Consider the following 11,479-nt stretch of genomic DNA (forward strand, 5'->3'; position numbering starts at 1 on the left):
CCCATTCATTTAACACAGACACAACCTTACCTTCCTGTTAAACTTGGTCTCGGGTGAATGCAAATGCATTGTCTAACAGAGACAGGCCCTGTTAGCAGTGCTCTTGCTACCTCATACTTTCTTGCAGCTTCTGTGGACATTAACTTGCTTTTTGTTATATTCCTCATGACAGCATATTTTGAGCCCCACTATTTCACAGCAATCAAATAACCATTCCCGATTACACGAGTCTGAATTGTTAGAGTGTCACTCATTAAAGAATACGGAGTGTATCACCAATTAAAAATGACATTTGTTAAATGTTGCTAAAGCAGAGGTCTGCTTCTTATCTACTTCTTAGTTTCCAGGGTAGCTTGCAGTTACACTGAATTATCTGTCCATGAAGCCAAAGTTTTAGTTACATCTTCAAGGAGTAATAATAAGCATTGATCAAAGCCATGTCCAAAACATCTGGTCTAATTTATCCCTGAACTTTTCAAGTCTCCATTACATAATGGGCTTTCATTGAACACAGTTACTGACGTCTCAACTAGAAGAACTAATATTGCATTAATCCAAGCAACTGCAGGTAGACCAGAGAAACTGACATGGGATCAGTAAATGGGCACTTGAAGCATTCTATAATGGCCAAAGTGCATTGCCGTGGCTACATGCTTCCATTGGATGTTTCTTTGCACCCAACATCTTACAAGAAGTTAAAGCAACTTTCCAAAACCTCCCTAAGAGGTGTACATGAGGACAGACTGTACTGAAGTAATGACACATCTTTGAGAATCACCTAGTGCAAGGACTTATTGGCTGTCACAACACAGAGGGAACAGATGCTTGCAGGGATTGATTTCCATGGTTTGCAGTATTTCTAAAGAAAACATAGGATGTCTTGATTGCACAGCTTATACCACAGCCACACACATACTTAACATTTCTGACTGTGATGGAAACATTGCTAATTTCACAAGGAGAAATTGTACAAAGAGCAGCATTACTAGGTGAAATATCCAGATGGTATAGATAAATCTCTCCAAGAGCCCTGAGAAGTCTAGTGCAGAAGAGTCCATTTTTACCTGGGAAGCACTCAGCAAAGCCAGCTGATTGGAATTTGTTTACTTTGGGCCTCCCTCAGAGCCATCAAAGGTTTTAGTCCTGGCTTCACAGGCCTTTGCTCCCACCTTCTAGCTTTTCCTGGGCTCAAGGCCTGCTTCACATTCACACTCTGCTGTTTTGTCACCTTTTTCAGTAGGAGCATCTGAGTGAGGAGGACTGTGCAAATTATGGTTTCCTCATGAGTGATTCTTTTGTTTTGCTTTCCAGTCCTTTCCCCAGGGAGCCAGGTGGGGGAGGAAGGGAATATGGCTTGCTGCTCAGCATGAAAGAAAAGGGAAAGAGAAAGCCTGGAGGCCCAGCTGAGGGGGAAGAAAGAAAGGGGTGAAGGAACAGAAAGCAAAGAAAACATGCAAATAGCTTCGTTAGGGCAAGGGGGATCCTCATGCCTGGAATTTTAAAACTTAATGAAACAAAATTGTACTGCCTCAAGAGAGATCCTCTGTAGGGAGATGGACAGAGGAATCTGGTGCATCTTTTCCTTTTGCTATTTTCTATTATTCACCAGCAAAAGAAGACTTGGTGCTTCTCTCATATAAAAATCCACCTTGTTTGCCACCGTCCCCCTCAACTGCTCTTAGCCTACCAGACTAAAATTCGTATGAGCTGTTCAGTGTGGTGTGTGGAAAGAAAGACACCGCCCTGTTGAGAGGAAACTGTTTGACCACACTTGGATGGTAAATATAGTTCCCCTGAGCTGCTGGTGAAACAGCTGCTAATGAATGGCTGCTCTCCCTTCCTGGCCTCTTTAATTGAGAGATGAGAGGAAATAACACCTCACAGCAAACCCGGAGGCCACAGAGATTTTTGCACTTCCACACCCTCATCACTACTGCTGTCACCATTCTTTTGCCCCCGGCAGGAAGGAGCCAGCAGCAGCATCACCTTGGTAACCATTTAAGGGAGATGAAATCCAGTTTCTTGAAACAGCAGGCTCCATCCAAGCCTCCCTTCTTCTCTGGTGGAGGGAAAGGGGAATTTTGTGCAAGCCAGAGAGGTGTAAATAACTGCATTTGCAGGGGGGTAGGCTCCAGGGTCAGCAGGCAGACTATGTGAGCAGTTGTAAATCTCAGCCCCTAACCCACTACGTACTGCATCATCACAGAAAGAGCCCCCATCTTCCAGGGGATTAAAATTAGAGTTGAGCAGCAGTGAGTCAGGCTTACAGATCTAATTTTCCATTTACTGATTTCAAGTCAGACTTACAGAAGTGCCTGAGACTCACGGCTCTATCTGAACATAATATCAAAGGTAATGATATTGTCCTGTAAAATCTGCCCTGGAGCCATGCCTGGGTCTGATTCTTTTTCCTTCTCCCAAAAAAGTTTCCAATATGGAATGTTTTCTGTGTGCAACAAATTCAGGTGAAGCTGAGGCAAAGCCTCCAGTCCCTTGTGCCACTTCTGTAAGACCCGCTGCGCTCTGTGAGCTTAGCCCTGGCTCAAAACGATTGCAGCACACCTGGAGAAGTGCTGGGAACCTCGACAAAGCAAAAACAAAACAAGAGGAGGGGTATCTCCCGGTGCCAAGGGGCCTGCCTCCCATGGTGGGATCTGCCCCTGCCAGCCCCTACAGATGGGAATGCCGCCATCTGGTGCCCTAGTCCTGGTTCAGCTGGGCCAGGTGAGGAGCTGGGCAGGCAGGTGCTGACCCCATGTCAGTGAAGGGCTGTGGCTTAGGGGCAGCCCTAACTCCTGCCAGAGAAGCGAGGGAGCCCTGAGCTTACCTGAGAATCAGCTATCTTGTCTCAAGACCAAACAGACTGATGCTAGAGGGGGTGCCTAGTCATTAATGCCTGTAGGACCAAGAAGGTGTTTCTTAAAGGACCAAATGGGCCAAGAGCTGGTCAAGGTTTCTTATTTCTTTATAGTGGCAGCAAATGGTGTACTGGCCCTGAGGGAGTGGTGTGTCAGTTGTCACGTGCAAAGGTCATAGGGCTCCCAGCAGCAGGTTCTGGGGTCATAATCAAAATCTTGCCCCCAGATGTAAAATATGCAGAAGGAGATGGGACCTCAGCAATGGCAGAAAGTTCACACCTGGGAAGACAGGGATGAAGACTGACCTAAGAGTCTTCAAATAATTGAGACATGTCAATCAAGTAAATGCAATTCTCACCAACTAATTCACAATTGCTGAGTCTAGTGGGCATGCTCTGCCTTTGCACTGGATGATGAGTATGTCTAAGTTTAGGCCTATGATGTATAAATTAAATTGTGGCCTGTTTTTTCACTTTCCCTTTAATGGAGGTCCGACACGCAACTAAAAGCTTTTACAGGAGTATTAATGTGTAAAATTTTATGTTTCAAAAGTGGGGGAATAAGGAACAGGGACATTTACCCTGTAAACGGAAGAGCAGCTGAGGCAAGAATATGCCCGAGAATATGCAAGCTGGTTTTAATATATCTATAGACCAGGCCAGTGTAAGTCACTTATTTTTATTTTTTATTTTTTTAAGAAAATAGCCTTTATCAAAATTAATCTATTGGCAGCATATGAAAATGGGTTGAATTCCACAGGAACTTCACAACAAGCTAGCTCAGGCGTGACTGTGTGTGGCTTTATGGCTGAAGTGAAGGCTTATCCCCTCAGACCAGTTCTCGTTGTGTACATGTAATGACATTTTCTAGCAAAAGACCTTTCTGTAGATACAACCAAACCAGTAAATATGTATTTTTGTTAATGTTATCTAGCTTCACATGAGGAGGAGCTGTAAGATCCTACTGCTGATAGACATATTCTGCTGTAAATACTGTTTGTCTTCCTAAATATCCCTTCCATTTATCTCACATTGGTGAAGTTTCTTCCAACCCATAAAGGCAAGAATATGTTAATTTTCTTATGTGAGATTTAAATCTCAGAAACAATGATAGTACCTCAGATGTAACACCTTACTTCATGTTGGTCTGGTCTTAGATTTTAGTCTGGCCACATTTTAAAATGGAAGACTGTTTCACAGTAATCGTGCAGGTGTTATGTGCCTTCTTTTGGATCCTGTCTTGGCCTGACTGTTTAACGTAGAGCTGATTGTACTGATAAAGTCAATGATCTCTCCTTCCTTTTATAGAAGATCTGATGAATGTAAAAGTTAACATGTATCCTACAACTATTGCACGTGAATCGTACCTTCTTACTGCAAAAACAAGAGAATTGCAATGCAACATGATTTTTCATATACATATGATCTTGGAGTAGGGAAGAAAGTCATGGAAGACAACGTAGCTTTCACAGATGTGTGTATGTGCACTAATATAGTGACACAGAGCAGATTCAGGATTCAGCGGATTTAATCTTTTTTGGGAACAATGAAAATGCTGACTTTGTGCTTTTGAATAACTAAAATGTCGTGCGGCTGTGTTCAAGCATCCTAAAACTGTCTGTGAAAATAGGTTTCTTTTTTTGGCAGAATACGATTGCCTCTGTTCTGACCTCTGTCTTTTGTCATAGATATGTCACAATCTCTTTATAAAGCCAAAAGCAAACTGAAAATGGCAAAGTTATTATGTTGGGATGACATGCTTCTTACTGTATGTGATTTTATAAAGCATAGTGGTGGGCCAAAGCCCATGTAATAAGTGCCTTGAATAGAACAGGTAGTGTGTCCAAGACAAGTGCTGAATACCATGTTTACTTTGCAGGAGGTGAACCTATTCTTGAATAAATCCTTTATTGCCTTTATTGCAGAAACAGTTCTGGTTGGGTTCCTCGTATTATCTGATAGCCCAAAATAAGAGGTGTGTTATCCAAGGAAAGCCCCTGTGGAGCAAGTTATTTTTTAACTCATGTTAAAACTCATGTGGTATGTCTTAGCTACATGCATGAATTCAATAAAGCACATCAACACCACTAACACCCTCTGTGACCAGAATTCCTTGGTTCAAATCCTCTAATTTTCTGCTGAGTGCTAAGTAAGTCACTTCTTTCTTTTGTGCTTCAGTAGACAGAATAAGGTTTACCAAAAAGTATGGCTCAACACTGGTTTGCCCAATGCATTTATTTAAAGCCTCTGCCCTTGGGGAGAAAGGGCTATTAGTGAATTGAACCTTTTTCAAGCATAAAACCCTAATGATTAGGGGAAGATACTAAAAAACATGACTTAAACATTGAGCAAATCCCACCTGGGTCTGAGAGAGCAATCAGGAAAAAAATCTTTTTCCTTTTAGCCAACAAAATAGCCTCCCTGAGTCTGTTGCCATTTCCTTATTTCTCAGGTAAAGATAAGTCTTCCCTCGATAATCAGTTTCTAAAGAGAAATTTGGGGGTGAGAGGAGAGGAAGGCCTCGACAGGAGGGGCGGCCACCGGTCTGCGAGCTCCCGGAGCTCAGGAGAAGCCCGCGGGCGGCCACACGGGCCTGGGCGGCAGCGGGAATAAGTGCGCTGGGCGAGGGTGGGACAAGGAGACCTGTCAATCAGCGTAACTGCGCCTTCTGATTTGCCTCTGGGCGGTGTCATGTGGAAGTGACTGCCTGTATATAAGGGCGGGCGGGGCGGCTGCCAGCCGCCATTTTGTCCAGTGAGGAAAAGCGGAGCGGGAGTGTCGTTGAGGGTCGAGTCGGCTACGAATTTAGCGCGGGCTCCCTTCGCGCGCCCTCCCTCTTAGTATCGGTGAGGACCTTCACCTCGGAGGGCGGGGTGGGAGCGGACCCGCGGTCCCGTCTCCGGCAGGGCGGATGGAAGCTGCGGGGCCCGGTGGCGGCAAACAAAGAGCCGCCGCCATTTTGTAAAGCTGGGCCGCGGGCGGTGGCTACCGCTGCGCTGAGGACGGCCGGGCGGGGATAAGGCGGGTAGGCTACGGATCGTCTCGGAGAGCCCGCTCGCCGCCCTTTCTCCGCGGCTGTGGCCAGCGAGGCGCGGTGTGGCTAGGCGGGAAGCGCCGTGGGGGTGGTGTGGCGCCGTCCCGCCCGCTCCGGCGGAGCGCTGCTTCCCCACGCCGCACACACAGCGCCGAGGAGACGCTGTAGCGGCGTCCGGCGTGGCCTCTGCCGCGAATGGCGCTGCTTCTCGCCCCGGCATATGCAGCTTGCCCCGGCTCCTGCTCGGAGAACAATGGAGCACTGCTCCAGCGCAGCGCTCCCCCTACAGGCCCTGCCCTCGGGGCTGAGGAAGGGGGCGCAGAGAAACATTTCTTTTTGCAGTAGGTGACCATAGAATTAAACTAAAATCCCCGAAATAGTAAACTGCACTCGCGACGACGATATGCAGGCTACCTTCTTTACTTGCTTTTAAACGTGCCTTCACCATCACGTTCACAGAGGCTAATGTTTCTATCCTATCAGATTATGTCATTATTGAAACTTAGGAAAAGCAACTCACTGTGTTATTTCTCCTGCAGATGAATAAATGCTTCCTGGTTGTTAAGTATATGTGAGCTTTTTTCTTTTTTCCTTTTTTTTCTTAGCAATGCATCGTGACTCTTGTCCGCTGGACTGCAAGGTTTATGTGGGTAACCTTGGAAACAATGGCAACAAAACTGAGCTAGAGCGAGCTTTTGGCTACTATGGACCACTGCGCAGTGTATGGGTGGCAAGAAATCCTCCTGGTTTTGCCTTTGTGGAATTTGAAGATCCACGAGATGCAGCTGATGCAGTAAGAGAACTAGATGGAAGGTAAAATGTGCTTCTTGTGTGTTTGGTTTGCCTAATGAAAATAAGAGAAATGGTGGCTTATGGTAGTTTAAAATGGGGAAGCTTCAACTGGCAACCAAGTGCTTGACGCATCTGTTATGCAGTATTTATTTGTGGAGTGCTACAAGAATAGTTTTATTTGATAGTGCAGAAATAGCATTGGGACAGTTAATTTTACATTTTAGAAAGGAACTCTTAGGTTAGACGTGACTTGGACTTAGTGGTCTGCATTAGTTAAATTCAAGATGGTTGTCCAGTAAAGAGGCAAAACTGATCAGAGACACTTCCTAGTTCCTTCTCTGCCTGCCTTAATAGCACAGTGAGCTTCCAGAATTGGCCAGACTTCTTGTCTCTTATGCTGTAGCTACTTTTGTAGACTTTGTATCCTGCATACTTGGCTAAGGTGTATATACAGAATGCTTTTAACCCTTGTTGTCTATTTGTTTTTTCCCCTCTGACTTTCTAGGTATTTTTTTTTTTTTAAGATAGAGCTGTCCCTGGAAATGTAACCAATGTCAACCTCTTTTCCCAGAACCCTCTGTGGGTGTCGTGTCAGAGTTGAGCTCTCCAATGGCGAAAAACGGAGTCGGAACCGTGGTCCACCTCCATCCTGGGGCAGACGTCCTCGAGATGACTATCGCAGAAGAAGTCCTCCTCCTCGTCGCAGGTACCCTAGGTCAAAGTACACTCATAGAGCTGTTGGCATTGTTACTGCTTAGCATCATAGAAGCAGGCATTTTAAAAGCATGTTGATGGATAACTTTCATCTATCTGATCACAATTTGGAGATGCCAAATGCTTTAAAAAAAAAAAAAAAGGGGAGGGCACGAAATCAAGGTGAACATAAGTTGTGTTGAATGTTGGCTTTTGTCCTTAGGTTCACTATGCAAGTTGATAGTCAGCGCCCTCTGTCCTGGATTTGTCCTCATTCCTTCTAAAATCTGCTCATCTTCTAGTCACACTTTCCCTTTCTTCCCCATACTTCAACTTAGGTTGTTCCTTTCTTTATTCCATAATGGCAAAACATGACATACAGCAGCTAAGCATTTTCATGCAGATGTTTCTCCACTTTGTTTGCACAGTTTAAATACTTTGTAAGTAGGCAGCTGTTTAATAGTAGATCAAGTAACAGTTGCTCTAAACATCTAGAATCTTTACACTTTTGCATCAGTTTGAAGTTAAAGCATCATGTGACAATTCTGTCACTTGAGGTTTGCAAACTCAGCTCTAAAATATAGCAGGATTTCTGGTAACTGACCCATTCTTGGACCCAGACTAGCTTGTCTGGTGGTTAAGTCTGCAACGTGGTTTTTACAGGACTGAATTTACCTGTTGCAGGTGAGTGAAGTCCTCACAAGTCAGAGTTTCAAGCTTACCCTTTTGCTGTTGAAAAATAACACATTAGGAATATTTGTTAGCTAATAGATGGTTGTACTGATGGCTTGTTTTTCATTTTTTTATGCTTTTTGGTCCATCTATTAATAAAAATGAACCCGTTACAGAGTCACCATCATGTCTCTTCTCACCACCCTCTGAGTCTGCATTAGCCAGCCAACTAGCCCTTTCAGCGTCATGTGACCAGCGCGCCCCATTCAGCTTGGCTGGTGTCGTTTCACATGACCCAGGCATGGCCAGTCGTCAGGTTGCACCGCCCTTTGGTTCCCGAGCATGCTGTTTTCTCTCAGCCTTCTCTCCAACCTTAACCAAATCGGCAGCAGCCACCTCGACCGCCCACACATTCCCGGCCAATCAGCTCAGCTGTTTATTTACCAAATGTCTTCACAACAACTACAGCAGCAGCCTTCGGCTAACAAAAAAGCAGGAAAAATCCACAACACCCCCTTCGCCAACCAACTAAATACAACGCAACATCTGGCAAAACCTTTTCAGCAAATTCTTCTTGGCAGTCAGTCCGGCAGCCTCACCTCACCATTTCTAGCTTGTTGAAACCAAAAACTAGTAAGTTTTTCCTGCTTATACAGTTTACTGCTGGTTAAAATAAGGAGTAAGCGGCTTATAAGTAATTACTTTTCTCAATCAAAGGCTGGCTGTGCATAATTGAATGGTAACGTACATATGTTGCTTGAGAAAACTTTTAAGGGTGATATGGAAACTCTTACACCGTGAATAACGTAAAACCCAGTATATTTGCATGTGAGATGCCAAACTAAATTTTAATAAAGCTCTAACAAACTTAGCTTTTCCTTGCCAAAAAAATCCTATCACCTTTAAATGGTTTTACTAACAGTTTTCAGAACTTAAAACAATTACTTTTTGGGATGAACTGGGCCGAGCTAAGTTTTTTTTTAAAAAAAAGAAAATAGTCTAAACACACTATGGCATTAAAAATGACAATCACAAATATGCAGTTCTAATGTAGCACTTAATGGCGTTATCAATATTTACACTGAGCGCATTTTCACTTTTTTCCACTTGGTATCTCTTATGTCTTGTCATGGACCTTTTTGGCTTGCATGGGTTCCAAAACATTTGGTCTGTGCTATTTTTTTGGAACCACTTGTGGGACTTTGGTGTGGTGTTCTGGGCAGTGTATTTAGTTGAAATGGAAGTGTTGCATTGGACAACTCTGCTATGAAGCATTCTTAGTTAAAGTGAAATCGTGGTTGGAAATGTGCTGTTCACACTGAGCTTTGTTTTACTGCTTAATCTTTCCATACCTTTTACTGGTTATTCTTGGCACGTTCCCAGGGCCCAACAGTGAGTTTGACAAGTTGGGAAATGCCTCACCCTATTAATGCTAAAAGAATTGATAAAAAGCCTCACATTTCTTTTTACGGTTCTAGATCACCACGAAGGAGAAGCTTTTCTCGTAGCCGCAGCAGGTATGCATAGCATCAATTACTAAGTATTGGACCACTTTGTCCAAGGGATTTAAAAAGAAACAAACAGATCAATGTTTGGATTGTATTAATTTAATAGATATCAAGATAGGCATTAACTCAATATATTGGAGAAATGAATTTTGGTACTGCCATTGCTTGCCTAGTTAATATGATTACATAGCTATGTGAGATTCCAGGGTTATCAATTAAAGTATATTAAGAATGGCAGTAGTAAGTTTTTATGTTATGCAGTTGTCCAGCATCCCTTCTGTTTTTTATGAAGTTTCCATGTTGATAACATTGTTCTCTGGATGCTGTGAGCCACAAATACAGGTGATAAGCAAGAGACTGGCTAGAGACTGCGTTCTGCTGTCATGTACTGCAAAGTGTTAGGTGGTAATGACGCAGTTTGTGCAATTTTTTTCTGTAGTGTGGGATAGTGCATTAGGGTAAAGGATGTTTAAGTACATATTGGTACCCTGTCAGTTATGCTGTGGCGGTGTAACTTGACATCTGACTGAGCAGGTTTAAACTGCTGCAAAGGAATAACTTGTAAACAACAGCTTCATCTGTATTTTATGGCACAAGCCGATTATTCTTACCATAACCTTTGAAAGGTTTTCCCTGGATGAATAGTTGAAAACTAACTTCCTAAAGGGAATGTCTTGAGGTAGCTGTGTAACTACCTAGTTCAGCTTTGTTTTGATGCTACAATCATCTTGTGTTGTAATCTCCAACAGGTCCCTCTCCAGAGACAGAAGAAGAGAGAGATCTCTCTCACGGGAGAGGAATCACAAGCCTTCTCGTTCCTTTTCCAGGTCTCGCAGGTAGGATGAGTTGTATAGTAGGCTTTTTGAGTAGATCAGTAAAAATGGATGTTTCCCTGTCTTAGTAATACTAAGATAAGTTGTGGTGGAGTTAGTTAGCCTGAGGGTTTTTACCTTGAATTAAATGCTATGTTTTAATAAATGGAACGGTATTTTTAAAATGCTTATCTGTAATGCACTGAATTGGGCTGGGAGGTTTGGAACAAAATATGCTGCCCTTGGCACTCAGTAACTAATGTATTTTTTTTTCTTTAGTCGCTCTAGGTCAAATGAGAGGAAATAGGACTTAAAGGAGGAGCTGTGTACAGGAAGTCATTAGATCTGAGGACAGGAGTATGTACAGAACATTGTTTTGTTTTGAAACTTCATAAAGCTTCGTGCATTTTTAAAATGTTTTAGCTGTTGAGCTTTGTTCATTGTATCTTGTAACAGGTGGCAAATGTAAAGATGTGAATCTGTATATGGTTCTAAGCAGATCATATGATTTGTATTATTAATCACTTTTTACAATGTACCCTTATACATAAGTTTTTGTGTTGAATGGTAATCAGTCCTGCATAGATAGAAGAATGTTTCGGGTCTTGACATTCTGCGGTGTATTTTGCTGGGGTTCAGCTTGTGGAAGGAAGCATGCAATGAAGATGTTTGCAGAATGATGGCTGTGATTGGTGTTTGTGTAGAACAAGGTGTAGATGCTTCATAGTACAGTTCTCAGAAGTAATAATGTTGAGCCAGTGGCATGTAAAGGGAATGTCTGAGCTGCAGTTTTATCCAGAGCTTTAGTTCCAACTTCCGTTATCTGGAACTGAGCTACTTAATATGACAAACTTTTAGCTGTAGGGTCAGTTACTTTTGTACTTAATATGACTAGAGTATTTCTTAAATAGATGATAGCTTGACTATCTGTTCCAGAATCTCTCAATAGACCAAATGTACCACAGAACTGACACCTGGAGTGGATGTGTTGAATGTGTAATGGTACATTGTAAAAGTTATGAATTAAACATTTCTTTACTGTACAAGAATTTTCATGTCACTTGTAAACTGTCTTTTTGTGAGATCCTTGGGATTAAAGTTTTGGTTACAA

General features: G+C 43.0%; 1 protein-coding gene across 1 annotated transcript; it reads left to right on the forward strand.

Annotated features, from left to right (window-relative positions):
- Nucleotides 1-5,569: 5,569 nt before the first annotated feature.
- On the forward strand, nucleotides 5,570-11,479 carry SRSF3 (serine and arginine rich splicing factor 3). The gene is made up of 6 exons (XM_040536209.1): nucleotides 5,570-5,703; nucleotides 6,497-6,704; nucleotides 7,255-7,389; nucleotides 9,527-9,565; nucleotides 10,306-10,392; nucleotides 10,648-11,479. Exons 2-6 carry the CDS (start codon nucleotides 6,499-6,501, stop codon nucleotides 10,673-10,675), a joined length of 495 nt encoding a protein of 164 aa, XP_040392143.1. The 5' UTR covers nucleotides 5,570-5,703; nucleotides 6,497-6,498; the 3' UTR covers nucleotides 10,676-11,479.

This window comes from Cygnus olor, chromosome 24 (assembly GCF_009769625.2).
Source record: "Cygnus olor isolate bCygOlo1 chromosome 24, bCygOlo1.pri.v2, whole genome shotgun sequence".
Classification (NCBI taxonomy): domain Eukaryota; kingdom Metazoa; phylum Chordata; class Aves; order Anseriformes; family Anatidae; genus Cygnus; species Cygnus olor.

Bases quoted from the DNA above. Each gene is read 5' to 3' on its own strand.
- SRSF3 (XM_040536209.1), top strand. From the start codon at position 6,499: ATGCATCGTGACTCTTGTCCGCTGGACTGCAAGGTTTATGTGGGTAAC. The intron at 6,705-7,254 runs GTAAAATGTGCT...CTCTTTTCCCAG, and splicing joins GTAAGAGAACTAGATGGAAG to AACCCTCTGTGGGTGTCGTG. The intron at 9,566-10,305 runs GTATGCATAGCA...AATCTCCAACAG, and splicing joins TTTTCTCGTAGCCGCAGCAG to GTCCCTCTCCAGAGACAGAA.